This window comes from Brienomyrus brachyistius, chromosome 22 (assembly GCF_023856365.1).
Source record: "Brienomyrus brachyistius isolate T26 chromosome 22, BBRACH_0.4, whole genome shotgun sequence".
Taxonomy (NCBI): Eukaryota; Metazoa; Chordata; class Actinopteri; order Osteoglossiformes; family Mormyridae; genus Brienomyrus; species Brienomyrus brachyistius.
In genome coordinates, this window is record NC_064554.1 from 10,779,301 (window position 1) to 10,799,938 (window position 20,638).

The following is a 20,638-nucleotide window of genomic DNA, read 5'->3' on the forward strand; positions in this document are numbered from 1 at the left end:
TTTGTGGTGCCGACCGCAATGCTCCATTCCTAGCAGGGATCCAAAAACGTATTTTCTTTCGGTGTGAAATTCCGATAAGCAAACAGTAAGTCTCAGCGTCTGTGAGCTAGTAAGCATGCAGTATAATTCTGTAAAGATCTGCAGTCGCTGGTGCTTGGTTGTCTTACGTAATATGTCATATAGACCGAAGGAAAAAACATGTGCCTAGAGAGAAACTTGTGAACTGGTTCACGTGTGCGTGTTGTTTTTGTTTGTCACGTAGTGTAAAAAATGTCCAAGAAATCAAAAGTAGTGGCTCCTCATGGTTCCAGGCGGCGGCTATTTTTGGAGACAGTGCAACTTAATTTTATAAGCAGGCTCTCGGAGGCACTACTGTGGAGGGGCTTACAGTGATAAACCGATTGCATGGAAGTTACACGGGAGTGCAGAAAAAAAAAGACGGGATAGGTGGTATTATTTTATACCTAAATGAGACTAAATACCTTATGGGATAATGTTACATGTTTTTTTTTTTTTTATCCTGTGGAAAATTAAATCGATCTGCCCGATTTATTTATGAATTATAAACATGTCTCAAGTCTCACGCATTGACTGAGAGACACACGCATTTCACACGCTCCCGGAAGTAATGGAGCGTGCCCAAGGTGTCCCGTTAAATAGAATGAATGGACGTGGCGCTGGCGTTACGCTCTAAACTCCGCCCCTGACGTAATCTCTCCTTTTAAAGGCGAAGCCGCTTCGCTTCCACTGCGCGGCAGGAGCGACTGCTCTCTGTAACTTCATTTTTCTTACCTTTTAACCTAGGTTTAAGCAGACTGAGAAAAAATAGCATTATTTCTTTATTATGATATGTTACAATCAAACCATAAGTTAAGATGAATAACCTGTGTGGCACCTGTGTGCTTTGGGTTTGCAGTAATATCATTGCTACAGTCTGGCTACTATGCAGGACTGTGTGCTTCAGCAAAGTACCTGAAAAAGAACAGGAACGATATAAATCAACTAAAGCTATAAGTATCTGAGCAATGGGGGATAATTGGCACACCTCCTCATGTGAAGGTACCTTTTTTGTTGATTTCGTCCACGGTGCTACGGTTTTCTTAGTGGCCCTAAAGTGTCTGCTGATGCAACGCTCGTGGAGCGTGTAGATTACGGCCGTGTGTTCCTGCTCGGAGCGGGTGCTGGGGCTGGGGCTCGTAACACAGCAAGGGAAACGTGTGACTCGTCCGGTGTCAAAGCAAGGCTGCGGATGTCTTCATAAATGGAGTAAGCCACTTTGGACTTACAAGCCTGGGAAAGAAAAATGTTTTGAATTTCTTCTGAATTTCATCATACAATAGACATATTGATCCAAACTAATCAACTTCAGTTCCTTAAATTTTCATACTCGTATGAAATATAAGCACAACACAGCTGCTGTGAGTATGTTATCAGTACAACTAGCCGTACAGGCACATAAATGACCTGGTTTACTGCTAACTATTCGCCTGACATTACCTGCAAATCACTGATAATGGATTTTGGTGCTTTCTATACAAGTCAATAAACTGCAAGACATATTTTGCCTGGCAGCCTTTATGAAGCATTGTACAATATTATTTGAACAGAAGAACATAAGAAATGTACATAAGAGGAGGCCATTCGGCCCATCAAACTCATTTGGGGAGAACTAGCATTTGTTTAGAAACTGTTATTAGTGTTCAGGGAAGATGTATTCAGTGGAAGGTTGCACACTTACACTTATTTGTGGCTTGATCTTAAAAATATGTATATACCAGAGTATCTATATTGTGATATATGTCATTATTGAGATGGCATAAAGGGATCTGAGATTTTGGTCATATCGCACATATGTGCTCACAGAAAGCCTTTGTATGCTTTGCTTAATTCTTTTGCAGGTTTATTGGTTTCATAATAAGTCACTTGACAGGCAGTTGACCTTTGCACATATCTACTGCATAGACATTTTTATTGGTGTGTGTGTGTGTGTGTGTATATGTATATATACTTTTTGACTCTGTTCTGTTCTTCCCATTTTGCTATTGATTGCAATTGTAGTAACTGGCTTCGAAATGGATACTAAACACAAATGTCTGGTGTTTCATGTTATTACAAAGGTGTTACTAATTGAAGTGCCCCCAGTGGGACTGCTTAACAGTGAGCTTTTCTTAACTCACAGCAGCCCTTTGAGAGCTATAATTTGGGCTTCGATTTTATTACTACTTAAAACTTGTGTTTTACTTAATGTTTTACTTAAAAGCACTGGTCGTTTTTAATGTGGTAATACTGTTTCTAAACAAATGAATAAAGTCCCTTTTTTAAAAACCAAAATCAGTGTTATAATGTTCTGTGACCGATTTTAATTAAGAAGCCAAATTTGTACAGAATTCAGAGAGCCTATACAACACTTAATGGTTTTTAAAGAATATTAGTGTGATACACTTGAAAATATGTAACATGAACAAAAGGAAACACCTGTCCTTGCTTTATTTCTGCTTGCTTTACTAATTGTGTATGTCGTGTTTAATAATAAACAATATCATATTTTTTCTTTGTTCATTCACTTTAGAGACTGTGAGGACATCGGCATCCGAGACAGCAGAGGACTGAATGCCTGCTTCCGTAGGCATATAAAATGGCAGGTTCTGAAGACAAAGTCCGTCTGCGTTTCAAGGCACCTGTAGCATGTGCCTTAATACTGGATCAACTGGGAAAAGCAGAAGAGGAAGACCCATTGTCACCAAACCTCAAGCGAAGCGGAGACCAAAGCACCCCCCGAGATCAGGTTTGCCCCTGGGAACCACTGGGCCCAGCTCAGCAAAGCCAGACATGCCAACTGATGCCATCATGGTGGGTGTACAAGAAAAAGGAAGTACATCTGCTCGCAGTGCTGTGAGCCTTTGTACCCCGGAAGAAGTTCTCACAGAAATACAATAGAGCATCGTAACTCTTGGGGCTTTATTTTGAATTAATTTGAAGTGTTGTTTGCACTATTTTAATTGACATGCGTATGATTTTTTAGGCTTAACTTTTTATAAATAAATTTGATATTTGGTTTGCTGTTAAATAGTAGCACTAAAACTGGCAATAAAATGAGCATCACGCTGCTTATATTCTGAAGCTGCTTTAACTGTCATTTGAAGAGTTCGTTTTCACCTATAAGTGCATTAATGGTGTGGTGTTTTGAATAAAATTTCAGCTTATGTATTTGATTGTGTTTGTGTTTATTTCATTAGAGATTTTATGTATTGTAGTAATGCTATTATATTTTTATTTCACAAATGAATACTGGAAGTTCAATTGTTTCCATTTGCATAACATTGAAAATATTTTTAAATGATTTTTTTTTTCTCGGAAAGAAGCAAAAAAAAAAAAATTGAGGGGATCATAATTCATGCATGAAGGGGCTAGACCTGGGGTGCCCGACTGCAGTCCTGGAGGGCCGGAGCCCTGGTTAGCTTAGTTCTTTCCCTGTTCCCTGTGTGGTAATTAACACAAGTTGTTGAATCAGGTGTGTTATATGAGGGGAAGCCCAAAAATGTCCAGGACTGGACTTGAAGCTGACTGAAGTCCCTGGGAGTGCCCTGATGCTGCTTTGTGTAGGGAGGGTAAGGTGAGGTCTGTCAGCAGCCGCAGTGCTGGCAGTTAAGGCCAGGTGCTCTGTCTGAAGCTAAGCAGGTTTGAGTCTGGCCAGTGCTTGGATGGGGGCCCAGTTGGCTCTGTGAGGATCTGGGTGTGGTAGAGATCCTTTGTTGTATAGCCTCTTCCAGGTCCTTAGTTAAAGGTTAGTTGGTACCTTTTGGAAAAAGTAATGGTGAGGTCCTGACCAAAATCTGGCCATCTATTTACTCAGGCTACTTGGGGAGGGGGGTTGTCTGGAAGCCTATATACAGTGCGCAGACTACCTGGCAGTGGAGGCCCCACACGCAAGGAACTATGGGGGATTGGAACCCTGATCCCTGGGGGGTGCGAGGCAGTGGTACTAACTGCTGTGCCACCCAACCACCTCCCTCCTACCATCCTCTATATCTAAATGATGAATTTGCTTTTCTTTAGGCTGCAGATGGTGATGGGAGTGATGCCCATTCTCAGTGATCACAGGTGCAATTGCTCAGCAGCTGCAGTTCAGGCCGGACAGTCTGAGTGAAACTAAGCAGGCTGGGGCCTGGCCAGTGTCTGGATGGGAGACCGGTTGGGTTGTTGGTCTGTGTGGATCCCAGTGTGAGGGAGATGCTTTACTGTAAGGCCTCTTTTCTGGTCCTTAAGGATCACCTGGTACCTTCTGGGGAAAAAAATAGGGGTGATGTCCTGACTAAAATCTGGCAACCTATTTACTCAGGCCACACAGTGGTGGTGGCTGTAGGGACTCCCCATTGGTTCTGTCAAACACTTTCGCACTATATAAATGTAACATTCATTCAAGGTACGATATACTGAATCATAATTTAGAAATATATATTTATTTTGAATAGCCAATAGAGAACTTTAGTCTGTGTACAATGGAACAGGACATTCGTCGTTCATATTTTAAACTCCGTTCATTTAAATAAAATTAAATGTTGGAAAAGGGCCCAGGAGACCTATTTCATTAAAACAAGTTTTCTGGTTTTAAGGCTAAACTTATAAAGACATGGATGTCATACCTGCAACAACCTCTTAGAAAATAATGGGAAAATTACAACCAAGATTTAAGAACACAGTTTGTGAGACTATGCTGTGTGTCTGACAGCTCTCACCCAGGGCTCCAAGCGAGCATCCATCAGGTTGCCGTAAGACACGTAACAGAACAGACTTACAACAACGCAATCGTCAAATATGCCGAAATTGACTGAATGCTGAGTAAAACAGATCACTTCTGTACATATCCCAACACACAATTCAACATTCTTTATCATCACGACAATGGACTTCATGGCATGAATATTGCTTCCAGTTTGTGTACCGTGAAGTGAAGAAAAAACCAACTGGAAGCTCTACAGGTCAGCGAACCATGCGTCTGTGACCGGAGGCGATAATCAAATATGAATGCATTTCTTCCTTATTCTGCCTCATGGTAATGTCTGTAAAAACCCATGCGATACCTTTCCGCTAAAGGTTGCCTAGTATTTCCAGCTTTCTACTGTAAGGTCAAAGCAGACAGCAGATGTGAACTAGGGCTGGCTTTGAAGACCACTCCTTCTGGGAAGCTGCCGCCTTGCTTTGCTACGTCCGCTCCTGAGAAGCAGCGCTCGACTTCACGCGGCGTTTTATTTATGCTTGATGAAAGCTCTGTAGAGGGTGATGCCCAGGACTGAAAGAACAGCTGCTCCTAGTGTCACTCTCAGCCAGAACGAGGTGCTTGTCATGTCAGAGCCGTTGAGATGTCTAAGAGAAACGCAAAAAGAGCTAATGAGCCACCATAGATGCAAGGTCATATTAAAACAATACTCATGTGGAAGGAACCAGACAATGAATAAAAGAGACATTAGTGGGATTATACAGATACAATCTATTAATAAACAGGTAAATAAAAGAAGCAGGTTTTACGGGAACATGGCAGCCCAGGCCAGCTTGGAGTAGACCGGCACGTTCAGCGAGTCCTGGACAATACAGGAGAACGGCAGAGGAGGGGGCAGCCGGTGCCTGTAGCAGAATTCTGAGGGTGAAATTCCCTGCTGCGTGTTCTCAGGGAGGTCCGACTTGGAGGCCACCACCAAGCAGGGAATTCTGGAGTTCATGTAGTGTTCCTAAAGGAGCCGGGGGGGAAGGGAGACAAATTGCAGTCACATATTTTTATAAAGTTGAGTTTTCCCTTGTGAGGACTGACAAATGGTCCCCACATCATCAAAATAAAAGGCTTTTTATCACATTGTGGAAACAAATTGGTCCCTACAATGTAATATATACATAACCCAAACACACACATGCTGTTGTGTACAGAAGTGAACAGATGAGTTTCAACTGCCGATGTCTGTTATAAAATTCATACATTTTAAACATACATACATTTGTTTTTTTTGGCTGTTACACCACGGGTAAGATATGCAATTTGCGCAGAAAAAAAATTTCATGAACAAAACAAAAGTCATTCCATAGGGAAAGTTCATTTTGTCAAGTAATTAATTTCATTTTATGTGTCTGATCTGAATTGTCGGGGACTGTTATTCAGGGATAACCTGGTTCGGCACCACAACCTATAACTGAAGAGAATTGATGCTGAGATTTTTCATTAGCTTCGCTTAAAAATACTAAAAATGTAATAAAAATTGTGATACCAAAGTGTGGCACAACACGTGTAAGGTGACAGCCCCACCTGAGTTGTATTTAATGACTCGTCAATATTTCCAGCAAGATTGTTAGACTTCTCAGGAAGAACATTTTTCACTGTCTTAGCAAAGGGACACGAGTAGCTACAAGGTTGCAGACACCGATAAGTACAATTCCCATATCGGGAGTCGAACCCGGGCAGCTGGGGTGAAAACCAGGAATCTTAACCGCTAGACCATATGGGAAACTATACTGCGTGCCTCTTGTGAGCTCCGTGCCTGCAGCTGATGCGAGCCAAGATGTTGGTAGCATGGAGCGGCTAAAGCAGACGGCATCAGAGCAAATGAAAGATATGGCCGAGCCAGCCAGGAGTCGAACCTGGAATCTTCTGATCCGTAGTCAGACGCGTTATCCATTGCGCCACTGGCCCACTGGGAGGACAGTTCAGGAAGTGAGACAAAGAGCAAAGGGTTAAGCGCATTTGCAACCAGATCTCTTACGTAAGGTTTCCTGCGTGTCTGAATGCGTGAGTGCCAGATGCTTGAGATTTGGCAACCCTGTAAACGTACATTTTTTTGTTTCAGCTGAGTTGATTTATAACAAATAACATCACTTTATATAGTTGTTAAAAAAGTTGTTAAAAAGTGGAAACTTCAACGAACATGAAAGCACCAATAAACTACGTCTTCAAATATCCATCCATCCATCCATTTTCCAAACCGCTTATCCTATACTGGGTCGCGGGGGTTCGGAGCCTATCCCGGAAGCAATGGGCATGAGGCAGGGAACAACCCTGGATGGGGGGCCAGCCTAACGCAGGGCACACTCACACACCATTCACACACAGGCATGCACACCCACGGGCAATTTAGCAACTCCAGTTAGCCACGGAAACCCCACGACGACATGGGGAGAACATGCAAATTCCACACACATGTGACCCAGGCGGAGACTCGAACCCGGGTCCCAGAGGTGTGAGGCAACAGTGCTAACCACCATGCCGCCCCCGTCTTCAAATATTTATTTAAATATTTCCCTTTTAATATTCAGAGAGAACAGGCCTGGTGGCATTATAGCCTACGCATTTTGAAGTGATTTAATTTTGCACTAATGGCACTACAGATTTTACAGTTCTCAGTTTCCGGGGTAAATAAACACAAGTTTGTGTTTCAAATAGGAGAGAAATCTGTGTATTTGTGTACTGCACAGTCAGACCTTAATACCATCCGTTAACATTGCTTTCATTTCATCTTGGTGAATGTAGTGACTTTCAGAAATCGAAGGGAAACTTTAAACATTATACTTCGCACTTTTAATTTTAGACGACTAAATCAACTGAAGTTTTAGTCCACTGTAATCATGATATTTAGTCAACTAAAACTAAAATTATGATTGAAACTAAATGAGCAAATTAGCAAAACTTTTCAGGAAGAGTTTTATGTTTTCTCATTGGAGGCATATTGGAAACTAGCAGGCTGCAGACGTGAAAACCTGCCTTTGCCATACCGGGAGCGGAACCCGGCCCGCCAGGCTACAGGAATGTCTGCTTTCGTCAGCTGGCTGACATGCGATTTTCATTGCGGATAAATCTGCTTTACATGCATGTAAGAGTTTTATTACCTTGTAAACAGTCTGTTGGGTTTGAAAACTGCCCCAGTGCTTTTGATGTAGCTAATTTGGGGCTTAAAGTGGAAGAATATATATTTCCCATAACACTTCTTGCAACAGCGTGAAAGTCGGAAAGCGTGAGTGTCACGCCAAATGCGTGCAAGATCGCCACCCTGTGGATGAATCAGGAATCGCTGGACCGGAAACAATAGAAACGCCTTCGGCTTTAAGTGAAACAATTGTTTCAACTGTAACGGCTCACCATTGGCCTGCACCGCTGAAATGTTTCAGGACTGTCCCGCGCGATTGGCAGAGTACGCGATAGCTGCCCCGCGCGATTGGCCGGCACGGCTATATCCCGCCCACTCAGTGGGAAGATTTGTTTCAGCCCGGCGATGTCCCGCCTCACTCTGAAAAAAATGTTTCACCGAGATGTTTCAAAACTGCCTCGACTGATTGGCCGAGCCGCGAGTGCGGCCCCGCGCGACTGGGCGGCGCGGCGATGGCCCGCCCGCCTACCGGCGCGCTTATATGAATGAGGACCAGCCTTGCGGGGACATTATCGTCGCATCTGTCAACACTTTTGCTTCGTCTTTGGCGTTCTACACAGCTCTTACAGGTAAGCTTCTAACAGACTTTGTGCAGAAGTCTCGCCCCGTTATTGTTTTTTTTCGGGTCTTTAACTGATCGATTTTGTACATTGCAGATCATCATTTTGATGTTGATCCGATATGTCATATTTCACGAGTGCCGCTGCTCAGAATGTAATTTTAAAAAATATTTTGTACAGAAAAAATTTTATTCTTTGTCATTAGTAATACTTCTTGCAAGTAATTTAATATAGAAGCAGTCCTCCTGTTTGATTAAAAAGATCGAAAATTATCCAGGAAGCATTATATTAATATATCAACAAATTTCTATTTAATTATTTCTTGCATTATATCAGGAGATGTTTTAATTGATTGAGCTGTTTCTTATTTTTTATTTTTTTTATATATTTTTTGCTAAGAATGCATTTTGAACATAGGCACAGCCCTGTTTGATTAAAAAGATAAAAAAAATCTCCAGGAAGCATGTTAATATATCTATATATTTTTTATTTAATTGTCTTGCATTATGCTTGCATTTATTGAGCCGTTCATTATTTTTTTTCCTATCAGAAATGGACTTTGCACCACTTTTCCGCTTTGAGCACAGTGGGGAGCTCACCCTGCGCCCCTCACTCGAGGCACTGGCCACCCAGAGAGCCCTCGTGGGCCAGACTGGGACGACCCCGAGCCAGGCCAAGGATCCAGCGGCAGTATTGACGGAGGCCAGGAGCAGAGTGGCGGCTCAAGGAGGAGACCCCCGGGACCAGCGGCTGGTGGCAAGCGAGTGTGCTATCCAGTTTGGCCAGTACCGGGGGAAAACCTTCAAGTGGCTCCTGTCCAATGACGTTGGATATTCTGCCATGGTCCTGGCTGAGCATCAGGCGGAGAAGGAATCCGGCAACCTGAGCGACACTGCAGCGGCGAGCGGTGTCACGCGCAACAAGGATGTGTTCCTCAGGTAAGCGATTAAACCACAAGGCAGAAAATCACCACATCCCACCGACATCAATACAAAAGTCCCATGTTAACCAATCTCTTATTCCATTTATGCACACAGGTATGCCAGCTCCTTCCCCCAGATGAGCGAGGTCATCAGACGGCGTCGGCACCTGGAGGCTCCGTCACACAAGACTCTTGTGGGATTCGGCGCACACAAGAATTGCACCTATAAGGAGCTGTACGAGTCCAAGGACAGGGAGAGGAGGAGGTAAAGTCTTTGTTTTACATATTGTAGTCTGTGCAAAGTTATTTAAAGTTCATGTATAGGACGTGAGCACTCACTCTTAGTAGTGGCCTGCTAAATGTGCTTGTAATAGTAATGGTTATAATTCTTAATAATGACGATTGATGAATCATGTCCTGTCCCCCCGCCTGTCATCCAGCTATGTCCGGTGGGTTAGGGGGCAGTCGAGCAAGCCAGGGACCAGAATGGATGTACTGAAGAAGTACATCCAGATGAGGGATGCACAGCAGGCACCGCCCAGCTCTGCGCCCTCCGAGGTCCCCCTTGTCGTTCCGGGCTCCTCTAAGGAGATGCCCACCACAGCTCCTGGTAAACTTTAAATATAGTTTATGCAGAACTAACAACTCCAGTGTTCTTTTATTCAGACTTGTATACTCAGATATTTTCCATTCGTGTTTGTCAGAGTCCTCAGACGCCGAGCTCCTGACCTGCGCAGTGGAGCATGAGACGTCAGGTGAGTCTAAATGTATTTTTGAATAAATGAGATTATTGTGAATTGCGCACAAATCTGTCAAATGATACAAAAACTATGAACTCTATATTTACTGTCATTGTTGTTATTATTATTCATCTTTGTTAGCCCTAAATGCTGAAGTGGGTTGAGGTAAGCAGCAAAGCTGAACATTAGCCTTATTGTCCTTGGTGCTGGTAGCCTAGGCTGCATTGGCCTGCATGTTCTGTCTGCTTGTCTGCCGTAGTAGGATAATTACATAGAAAACTTTGTACTCACACCAGCTTTTCTTTACGTGCCTGTGGCCCTGTGCTTAAGCTTGCCTTTCATTCATTCATTCATTCATTGACTTGCTCATCTTGTCAATCAATCTCTATTTACTTTTTAATCATTTAGTGCAATCAAATAACAGTATGGCTTCTGCTAGTCGCTTTGTAACACTGCTCGCAATAAACTAAAAAAATGCTGTATGTTATGTTTCCAACAACACTGGCATGTAGCTGCCAGTCTGTCCGCGCCCCCCACCCCCAAAGCGGTCGCTTCACGCTCCTCTCCTCGGAAAGCCCCCGCGAAGGGAGAGGTTTCCCGTGCTGCTTCTGAGGTGAGATGTTCCCATGACTGCATTCTTCTTCATTTATTTCATGCTAAAAATGCGGAATAGAACGAGGTAATATTGACATTATTATCGTTGTCCTCGTCTTTGTAGGACGTCCCCCTTCCAGAAGCCTGGAAGGCCCAGCTTCCAAAGGAGCAGCACGAGTGGCTCAGCCGCGCCCTGTTCAGGAGGAATAAGGACGGAAGGCCCGTCCTTATCGACTCCTTGCAGTTGTGGTGGCACCCGCCCGCACCACGCCCTGTGTTCCACCAGCCGCCAGCTTCACCCGCCCCCTTCTTCACCTGCCCCTTCTTCCTGTGGATGCCCTACCGCATTTGGTCGTTCAGGCTCCTGTGCGGGCAGCCCAACTGCCACCGGGCCGGGCAGCGTCTGACGTCCTGCGGCCTGTACAAGACGGTCAGGAGGGTGCTGGACATAGACGGCTGGTACTTCATGGCCACGGAGTACCTGGAATGCCGTCTGTGTAAGAAGAAGGTGGCGGGCTGGTCACGGGACGTCTTGGAGCAGCTGGACCCTGCGCACCGCGCAGAGTTTCCGGCCATCCTGACGTATAGGTAAGCATTTCTCTCTTGGCGATGCGTCGGGACGCAAACATCTCGGAGCCCCGGTGTCTGCTACGATCTCTCTGATCTGGCACCTGGCAGCTTGCCTGCTTTGATCTGCTGTGACCATTTGCTGGGGTGTCAATCATCCATGTCATCTCGGAGCCCCGGTGTCTGCTACGATCTCTCTGATCCGGCACCTGGCAGCTTGGCCGCTTTTATCTGCTGTGAGCACTCGCTGGCTTGCTACGTGTGAAGTCGTTAGCACCCATTGTTCTGGCCTAGGTCCTGCAGACCCCCTACTGTGCTCTTTTACACCTCCTCAATTGCCCCCCTGAGAGAGACACACACACCTGCCTCTTAGTGTAGTTCAAAGGTTGGTGATTTTGAATGAAAACCTTTAACTCTGGGTGTGTTTCAGCCATTAAAACCCTACGTAATAATAAGGATATTGTGATTAAACCAGCGGATAAAGGATCAGGGATAGTGATTATGGACACCCAACAGTATAAACAGGAGGCGTTGAGACAACTGGGGGATAACAATTATTATGTTCCGGTAACCAATTCATTAGATAAGGGAACAACTAAATTGGTGAATGATATTTTACAGGATTTATATCATAAAAAGTTTATTACTCTCATTTGTTTGTTTCTGCTTACAGGTTGTCCTGTGACCTGAAGGTGGTGTGGCTGATGCGTCAGCGCTCCCTGGGCAACAGCGTGTCCGTGCTGTATAACAAGCTGAGGGAGCAGCACAGTGAGACCTGGATGGCACGCACACTGCAATATCTGGCAGTGTGCGACAGGTTTCAGGTCCCTGGCGCTGATGTACGGCAGGTGGCACCACCACCGGCCATGGTGCCCGTCCCCTCACCCCAGTGGCTCCTCACGGTGCATGCCGAGGATGTCAGGGCTCGCATCGGGGAGATGAAGGCCAGGGTCACCTCCATTTTTGGATCTGTCTTGAAGATGGATTCCACAAAGAAGGTAATTTTCCACCACGTTCTCTCTCTCTCTCTGTCTCTCACACACAGACACAGGCTTTCGAGAAAAGTGGACGATGCGATTGATGGTGACATTTTTTTTCAGGTGACCAAGAAGCTGGCAGGCGTGGCGGCTAGAACGATGGCCTGGTCAACCAATGTGGGCAACGAGTACGGGCAAGTCCTCATGTCCGTGCTCACCGCCCATGAGGGTGACGGGCTGTTGCCAATGGCCACGGGGCTGATGCGGCGCTACCGCGAAGCTGGAATCCCTCCGCCCAAGCTCCTGTACGTGAACAGGGACTGCTGCTCTTCGGTGGGGAAGTCGAAAGCGGCAGCCATGTTCTGCGAATGGGAGGAGCTGGTCGTCAGGCTGGACGTGTGGCACCTGATGCGAAGATTCGCTGTGGGCGTCACCACCGACAGCCACCAGCTCTACGGCCTGTTCATGGCGAAGCTGTCGTCGTGCATCTTCGAGTGGGACAGTGCAGACGTGGCTCGCCTGATGCAGGCCGTTCAGGCGGAACTGGAGGGGAAGCAGGGCATCGTGGGCCTGAGCGAAGACCAGCTCACTGGCAGGCTGACCGCGAAGATGCTGGCTCGGCACTGTCGCCGCCGTACCCGCGGGGCACAGGAGACCGAGCAGCTCATCGCTCAGCTGCTGGCGGCCTTCAGGGACGTGAAGGACACGATGGGCATCCCCCTGCTGGACAACCAAAGGATGGACGCCATATGGGACACCCAGAGGCGCCACCTTGGTTGCATCCAAGACCCTCCTGGATTCCAGCTGTACATGGAGACGGGGCAGCTCACCAAGGGAGGGATCGTCCTCCCCACCTACCGCTGCGCGCGTGGCTCCACCTCGTTGGAGTCGTTCCACCTCCACCTCAACCGCTTCATCCCTGGTGAGCATGTCCTCCTCACGGTTTCCGCACGTGCCTTTTGCTATCGGATGAGTGCGCCGTGTGCGTCAATCGGCAACTTAAACACGCGCGCTTCCTTTCTTTTACAGGCACCTCTGCGAACGCGGAGAATTTCCAGGCCTACTTGGTGGAAGGGTTGGCGCAGTGGAACGAGGACAGAGCGGCGGCAGCGGTAGACCATCCGGAGCAGGTGCTGCGTTGTTACGGTGGGCAACTGCAGCACAGCCTCAACCAGCTGAGCCAGCGGCTGCTGGGCCTCAAGCTGGTTGAGGACTACACAAAGCCGGGGGAGTACACAGGTAGGTGTGGCTATGCGGACCATCACCACGTTCTGACCGTCTAACCCTGTCACGTAAGGGTTATGGCTTTGTATGATCTGCCGTAATTCTGTAACCCTGATTCCGCTGCAGGAGAGCTCATCGGGGTGGAGTACCTGTACTCCCAGCAGTGCTTGGAGCTGAGGGAGGACATCGGCCATGACCCTGACGCCCCCGACGGCACCCCCGATGTCATGGAGAGCCTGGGGGATGAGGGCTTTGAAGAGGGAGGCCCGGAAGAGGAACATGACCCCACCATTTCCTCTCTGCACTTAATGGACAGCTCCCTCACTCAGCTCTCCTCACCCGCTGTGGCAGAGGTCCCCTCGGCTCACGCACGGCTGCCCGCAGACCCAGACCCTAGCACTCCATGCACTGCTGCTGCTCCTGCAGCTGCTGCTGACGACGACAACGATGATAATGATGATGGCGATGATGTAAGCCCCAAACCGGAGAAGCCGAATCTATGTTCATTGAGTTTTTTTTATTTATCAATTAATTATTCGCCTAATGGAAATTTGCAGTGCTGTTTCACTCCACTCACACTTTACTCCCTTTGTCATCCTGTCAGGTTTTCAGAGGCCCTGACGGAGCCCCAGGGTACGACCACGTGGTCAGGCTGGCGAGGTACCTGGTGGGGCTACGCGACGAGCCCTGTGTCGCGGAGAGTCACGTTGCCATGATCGTCTCTCTCTGGAACAACCTGCCGGAGAGAGACAGGCAGCGTGTCTCCTACCCACCGAGGCACAGGGAGCGGCTCCTTCAGGGCGGGTTCAAGGCCAGCCACTCGAAAACGTCAGTGTGCGCAGGGAAGGAAAGCCTGAAGCGGTGAGTTAATCGTTTGTGTAGACCAATGATATTACAGATTTCCAGGCATGCATACTCTGCTGCTGTGTTACACTTGGCCTAACTTCTAAATTCTTTTTGGGCAGCTGCCTGCTGGGCCAAGGCACCAGGCCTGCACAGTGGCCTCACGTGAGCAGACTGGTGGAGGCCATCTGCCTGGAGCTCTGCTCACTTCACCCGGCTGGTCGGAAGATCGCTGGGGTGAAGCAGAACCGCTGGACTGTCATCCTGCAGGATTACAGCAGGATCAGACGGCTGGTTCTGAGCAGCCCGGGGCTCATGCAGGCCACGTCGCTGCAGCTTTTTGAGATCAACCGGCGTATGCTGTCCGTTTGGTAAGTCTTCAGCCCACATTTGGGATCAGCTGAACTGAGGGTTTTTTATTCATGGCTTATCGATGAATGCTCACTAAGGTTATTTTTAAAAATAAACGTCTCATTTCCCCATAGGCATAATGATTTGGTGAAGAGGCGGGAGCAAGCTGTGCTCTCCATGGACATCCCTCTCCCCACTCCCAGCCTGACGACACCCACCCCTCTACCAGAGCCCAGGCAGAAGGAGCCAGAGCCAGCAGAACCTCCTTCTGACCTGAGGCCGTTCACCTTTGCCGCCCCTCCAGACCTGTCCGGGCAGGCTGTGCGGAGACGGCAGCCCCAGCCTGCTCCTACTCCGCAGCCCCAGCCTGCTCCTGCTCCTGCTCCGCAGCCCCAGCCTGCTCCTCTGCCCTCTGCGTCCATCCCGGCTGCCCCCTTACTTGTCCTGCTGATGCCTGGGCTAGCCAGAGCAGCTGCCCCGCCGACACCCCCGCCGGCTCCCTCGCAGGCAGACGTCCCCGGCAACCTGCCCGGGTTAAAGGCTTGGAGCCGGACCACCGAGTGGAGGCGGAGGAAGGCAGCTGAAGCCCAGGCCACTTCGCAGGGTCTCCCCGTGACACCACATGTCACTCACCAGCACTACACGTGCACCAAGTGTGGGCAGCCGCGGCGTCAGCAGTATGGACACAGGAGATTTAGAAATAAATTCTTCTGTGAGAGGGCAGAAGGCATTTCCTTCGAGGACTGGAAGGCACAGCACCGAGAGCCGCACTAAATCGCATTTTAATTTTTACTTATTTTATATGTGTAAAGTGTACATATATATGTTTTATATATGTATTATATGTATATTGTATATTATTTGTTTGAATAATTTTGTATGTTTTTATAAATGTTTTTTTTTCTGAAGCAAAGTGTGTACGAGACTTTTTCCTTGCATTACATACCATACTATACTATATACACACACACACACACAGAGGAATTCTTTAAGTTTTCCTGGGTGAGGTGTATATGTGACTTTCCTCCCATATATTATTTTCCCATATATTATTTCCTCCCAATAAATATTAGAGCTAAGTCTGGAGCTGGATTACCTATGACTACATGTGTATATATAATAGTAATACATGTAAAATAAAATGAAATAAATTGATTTTCTACAACACTTGTAAGTTTTGCTAAAGTAAGGGGCACGTAAGACAATTTAGGGGTATTTTCAGACTTTTTTTCAGACGGTTTTGGAAGCGCAGCCGAAGCCGGATTCGAACCTACGGCCCCTTGCTCCGCAGCTCCGCCTTGTAGCCCTAGACGGCCGTCTTAAAGGGCCGACGGCGCCCGGGTCGGCGGGTGCGCATGTGGGGCCCGCGACTCCTGGCACCCGGACGGGGGAAACCGAGGGGACGGGGCCTCTGGGGTGAAATTCGGGTGCCCCTTAGGGGGGTTGGGCTCTTTGCTTTTTGTTCTGTGTCATGATCACATAGTTCCTGATCAGCGTGTGTCTGCATGAGTTCTGGCAATTTTCCCCTTATCTTCCGATTGAAAAGCAATTCGGCAGGACTTTTACCAGTCGTTGCATGGACAATGCTTCTGTACACCATCACATATTTCCGTAATTCTCTTTTCCAGTCTAATTCCTCTGCTTGAGCAATCCTAATTCTCTTCATAAGTGATGCGTTTTGCCGCTCAACTTCTCCATTGGCCTGAGCATATTTTGGTGTAGTTTTCACATGCGTGATTCCATTTTCATCTCAGAAACGTCTGAATTGCTCTGATCGAAATTGAGGTCCATTATCTGATTTGCATGTAAATCAGCAGTCCATGTCTGCTAAAGATTGTCTCCATGCTGTCTATAACCTTTTCTGTTGTGGTGGAAGTCAAGATGTCATACTCGTAGTATCGACTGAAATAGTCTATTACTACCAGAATGGAGTGGTTTGACGGGAGAGGTCCCAGAATGTCAACTGCGATATCCCGCCAGGGTCCATCGGGTAGCGGTCTCAGAAATTCAAGTGGGTCAGGCTTAGCCACTATCTGATAGCCGTGGCAGGCCTTGCAATGTCTTTCGGCTGCTCTATCCATGCCAGGCCACCACACCTTTGCCCTGAGATGTTGCTTTGTTCCCACAATACCCAAGTGTCCTTCATGGGCTAGTACAAGCACTCGTGCACGTAGGACCTGGGGTAACACTATACGCGTGCCTCTCAGAACAAGATATCCAACTGAGCATAGTGTCATTTGCAATAATCGCGTACTGTTTACACTTCTCAAAATGTCCAGTCGCCATAGCCCTACGCACCTCATATAATTCAGGATCGGTGGCTGATGCTTCCTCCACCTCCCTGGTAGTCAGTGCTTTTGGAGTTGCATTCACTGCTACAAATCTTACATATTCTTCAGCCTCATGCTTGTGACTGACACGTTTCACTGTGTTTGTCACCAGTCGTGACAGCGGGTCAGCAATATTATTTTTCCCTGCAATGTGGACTACTTTGAATTCATATGGTTGTAATCTAAGAACCCACCGTTCTATCCGTGCACATGGCTTGGATCGGGGACCATATATCACCTCTAACGGCTTGTGATCTGTGACCAGGTCAAATTTTCTCCCATAAACATATGGATGTAATCTTTCGCAGGGCCATACTAGGCCTAGCGCCTCTCTCTCTGTCTGAAAGTCTCTGCGTTCGCAGTCAGTTAAACTGCGGCTCACATAGCACACCGGAACATTAATTCCCTTTTGGTTTTGTACCAGTACTGCACCTAATCCCACCGGACTTGCATCCACTATCACCTGTGTTGGGGCATCTTTGTTGAAATAAGCTAAAGTTGTAGTTTTAGCTAGCTCTGCCTTAAGAGCACTGAAAGCTTTTTTCTGTTCTGGCCCAAATCTGAACAGAGTGTCTTTCCTTGTCAGGCGTCTCAGTGGTTCTGACAGGGTTGCAAACTGCGGGATAAATCTGCTGCTGTAGCCAACAAGCCCAAGGAAGCTGCGCACCTCCGTCACGTTCTCTGGCTCCCGCGCTTCAGTCACAGCTCGCACTCTCTCCTCAATCGGCCCAATTCCCTTTTCTGACAACAGGATTCCCATAAAAACCAGCTTGTCCATGTTAAACTGACATTTTCCTCGGTTCAGCGTTAATCCTGTCTGAGCCTTACCATCACTGCATGAAATCGTCTGTCATGTGTCTCTTGGTCTTATGCGTGTATGATTACGTCATCAGATATATTTTCCACACCTTCAATCCCAGCTAGGGCACTAGCTATTTCGTGCTGATACTGTTCGCTAGCAGATGATACCCCAAACAACAGTCTTTTGTACCTGTACACCCCATTGTGAACTGCAAACTTGGTGACTTCACGTGACTCAGGGGTCAACTCAAGTTGGTGGTAACCACATTTCAGGTCTAGCTTGCTAAATATGGTTGAGCCATTCATGCCCTCGAGTAACTCATCCACTGTAGGGATTGGAAACCGTTCCCTCACTATGGCTTCATTGGCCCGTCTGATGTCCAAACAAAGACAAACATCATTTCCTGGCTTTGGGACTATCACCACTGGATTCACCCACGGAGTGGGTCCGTTCACAGGTTCGATGATATCCAAGTCTATTAACTCCTTTATCCTGGATTCCACTGCCCCTCTGAAGTTGAAAGGTATGCGTCTAAATGGCTGAGCTACAGGTTTCACCTCTGGGTTAATGTGTAAGCGGACCTGTCTCGTTTTCAGCTTTCCTACTCCTACGAACACGTTGGGGTACTGCTGTTGGAGTGCTTGCTTAATGTCAGTTACTGCAGAAATGTCGGCGCCTATTCTCAAAATCCCTAAGCGCGTCGCTGTTTCTTTCCCCAGCAGTGGTTCGCCATCTCCTCTGATTACGATGAACTCAGCATGTTCAGTTTTATTTCCTGTTGAAACCTGACATGTGAATGCACCTTTTACAGATAGTGGCTGGCTGGAAGAATATGAATAAAGTTTCCTTTCTGCCTTAGGAACATAAGAGTGACATTTAATATGTTCTGACTTCAGCTTTTCCCACGTATTTTCTCCCATTACATTGCTCGTAGCACCTGAGTCAATCAACATTCTTGTGTTCACTCCTCCAAAACAGAAGATAAGCCTCTCTGGCATGTCACCTTCATTAATAGTAAATGCAAAATCATCATGTGCATCAACTCTGTTTACATTTTGTTTTGTTTTCGAACCTTTTGTGCGGCACATTTTTGCATAATGGTCTTTCCCATGGCACTTGTGACATGTTTGCCCGCGTGCGGGGCATTTCGGATCTCGCCCAATGTGGTCAGTGTTCCCACATCTGTAGCATTTTCCATCATTTTTATTGTCTCTATTTTGTTTTCTTTTAACATTTTCATTTCTGTATTTTGCCCCCTTTTCTTTTTGGAAGATTCGGCTGACCGATTCTGTGGTCGCTTTTGCTGAGTGTGACATGGCCGACGTTTGCTCCTCGATGCTCTCACAGCGCGCTGCTATCTCTAACGCACAAGCCAGTGTTAGGCCACGCTCAACTTTTGGAAGAGTTCTGCGCACATATTCAGATGTCCCTTTACTCAAAATTGCATCCCTAATCTGATTGTCTGAGTCGTCACCGTAATCACAGTCTTTCACTGCCTGCCGCAGGCGTGTGGCAAACTGCTGTACAGTCTCTCCCGGCTGCTGGTGTAGCTTTTGAAATGCAGCGCGGAATTAATTTGAGGCACAAAGTATGTGTTCAAAGCATCGACTACCTTTTGGTAGTCTGTTGGTTCACCCGTGTCCGGTAAAGTGGAGAAGACATCCTGCACGTCTGCTCCAGCCAGATGTAGTAATAGCGCGCGTCGCCTTTGCTTCGTAGCACCGTGCGTATCTTCGTTTATTATGAGCCATTTTCCGTCAGCATATAGCTCAAACGACATTAGCCATCGTTTCCATCTGAAACCTAGCGTGGCTGGGTCTGTGTAGCATGCGAAGTTCTGGATTCCGGATTTCTCCATACTAATCGACTAATCGATCCGACTAGTAAAATTAAAGTACTCCTCGTCGCCAATGTTGTATTCCTCCTGTACTCCGTACTAAGAGGTATATACTTCCACCAATAACTACAGACTCACATTCGAGCTCTTGCTCCGAACAGTGCTTTTTTTCTTTATTTCTTGATCTCCACTTCCGTTCCTCCAATTCCCATAATACCTTTCCAACCACCTGACACATCATCCGTGGACATGACAAAAAGGTATAACCAGAACTTGAAAAGATGTATGACACCACATGCGGATCTTTTACTTCAAATATGCCCCATTAACCACATCGTTTTTAAGCAATGAAACTCTTTTCGGCTAATGTGTTATTTAAAAACATCTTAAGCATTTCGACAACAAGAATCAAGGAATAACGCTGGCGATCCTTGCTAAAATAACTCGCTCTCTCCTTGTCGCGCTTGTGCGTGCAGCCACGATACCCACACACCACTGTCTTTTATTGAAAACAGCTGAGGCAAGTCGTTTTCGGAACTTTAAAGTGTGTATACAATAAGTAAACGCATGTAAAAGAAGTATAAAATGTGTTATAAAGCACATAATAAAGAATTTAAGCATAATAACCCAGACATACCATGGCCTATAGCTGGTACAAATGGAGCTATCCTACGGCCTACAAGATAAAAGCATATGGCACCAAATTGGAATCAGTAGTCTTTAAAAAGAATAAAATACATTATATGAATTTATTAATGCGATATTCTAAATACGTTTTACGGCATAATAATTTAAGGGGTCACCGGACGCGTCGAGCTTTTCTAGCAAGAGAGGAAAGAGTCGGGCAGTTTTGAATAGTAAAAGCAGTAGTTGTGTATTGTTAAAAGTTTTTTTTAAACAAAATGTCCTATTTTATAACGATAAACACACAGCAATCCTGTTTTTAGGGGGGATTTATGCGTATTGCATGTCTAGACATGTCGGTCA

The 20,638-nt window shown here is 46.6% G+C and overlaps 2 protein-coding genes, 2 long non-coding RNA genes and 1 other non-coding gene across 6 annotated transcripts in view; 3 read left to right on the plus strand and 2 right to left on the minus strand.

Moving 5' to 3' along the window:
- The window catches only part of LOC125717753 (uncharacterized), a 3,447-nt gene extending 240 nt beyond the window's left edge, over positions 1 to 3,207 (plus strand). The window contains exons 1-2 of the long non-coding RNA XR_007384605.1: positions 1 to 85; positions 2,570 to 3,207. The exon at positions 1 to 85 is cut by the window's left edge and continues 240 nt beyond it. This is a non-coding gene — a long non-coding RNA (uncharacterized LOC125717753). The remainder of the gene's footprint in view (positions 86 to 2,569) is intronic.
- Positions 3,208 to 4,441: 1,234 nt separating this feature from the next.
- Positions 4,442 to 6,639, minus strand: LOC125717752 (uncharacterized). Its single transcript, XR_007384604.1, has 3 exons — positions 6,625 to 6,639; positions 5,527 to 5,726; positions 4,442 to 5,364 (listed from the first exon to the last, which is right to left on the minus strand). It is a non-coding gene; the product is annotated as an uncharacterized LOC125717752 (long non-coding RNA).
- trnar-acg (transfer RNA arginine (anticodon ACG)) lies at positions 6,604 to 6,676 on the minus strand. Its single transcript has one exon. It is a non-coding gene; the product is annotated as a tRNA-Arg (tRNA).
- Positions 6,677 to 8,302: 1,626 nt separating this feature from the next.
- Positions 8,303 to 10,229, plus strand: LOC125718411 (uncharacterized). The gene is made up of 5 exons (XM_048992266.1): positions 8,303 to 8,473; positions 9,015 to 9,402; positions 9,502 to 9,651; positions 9,827 to 9,996; positions 10,091 to 10,229. The coding sequence occupies exons 1-5, from the start codon at positions 8,386 to 8,388 to the stop codon at positions 10,165 to 10,167; spliced, it is 873 nt and encodes a 290-aa protein (XP_048848223.1). The 5' UTR covers positions 8,303 to 8,385; the 3' UTR covers positions 10,168 to 10,229.
- A 376-nt stretch (positions 10,230 to 10,605) lies between these two features.
- On the plus strand, positions 10,606 to 15,589 carry LOC125718410 (uncharacterized). 2 transcript variants are annotated; one of them, XM_048992264.1, is made up of 9 exons: positions 10,606 to 10,739; positions 10,845 to 11,308; positions 11,961 to 12,285; positions 12,388 to 13,186; positions 13,294 to 13,503; positions 13,615 to 13,958; positions 14,093 to 14,349; positions 14,454 to 14,702; positions 14,817 to 15,588. In XM_048992264.1, the coding sequence occupies exons 1-9, from the start codon at positions 10,608 to 10,610 to the stop codon at positions 15,454 to 15,456; spliced, it is 3,420 nt and encodes a 1,139-aa protein (XP_048848221.1). In that variant the 5' UTR covers positions 10,606 to 10,607; the 3' UTR covers positions 15,457 to 15,588. The 2 variants fall into 2 exon arrangements, with proteins under 2 accessions (XP_048848221.1, XP_048848220.1); XM_048992263.1 differs by having other exon boundaries at positions 11,961 to 13,186; positions 14,817 to 15,589.
- Positions 15,590 to 20,638: the final 5,049 nt, after the last annotated feature.

Coding starts and splice junctions, on each gene's coding strand:
- LOC125718411 (XM_048992266.1), top strand. CDS start 8,386: ATGAATGAGGACCAGCCTTGCGGGGACATTATCGTCGCATCTGTCAAC. Junction 9,403..9,501: donor AACAAGGATGTGTTCCTCAG/GTAAGCGATTAA, acceptor TTATGCACACAG/GTATGCCAGCTCCTTCCCCC. Junction 9,652..9,826: donor AAGGACAGGGAGAGGAGGAG/GTAAAGTCTTTG, acceptor CCTGTCATCCAG/CTATGTCCGGTGGGTTAGGG.
- LOC125718410 (XM_048992263.1), top strand. CDS start 10,608: ATGTTATGTTTCCAACAACACTGGCATGTAGCTGCCAGTCTGTCCGCG. Junction 10,740..10,844: donor TTTCCCGTGCTGCTTCTGAG/GTGAGATGTTCC, acceptor TCGTCTTTGTAG/GACGTCCCCCTTCCAGAAGC. Junction 13,504..13,614: donor AAAGCCGGGGGAGTACACAG/GTAGGTGTGGCT, acceptor ATTCCGCTGCAG/GAGAGCTCATCGGGGTGGAG.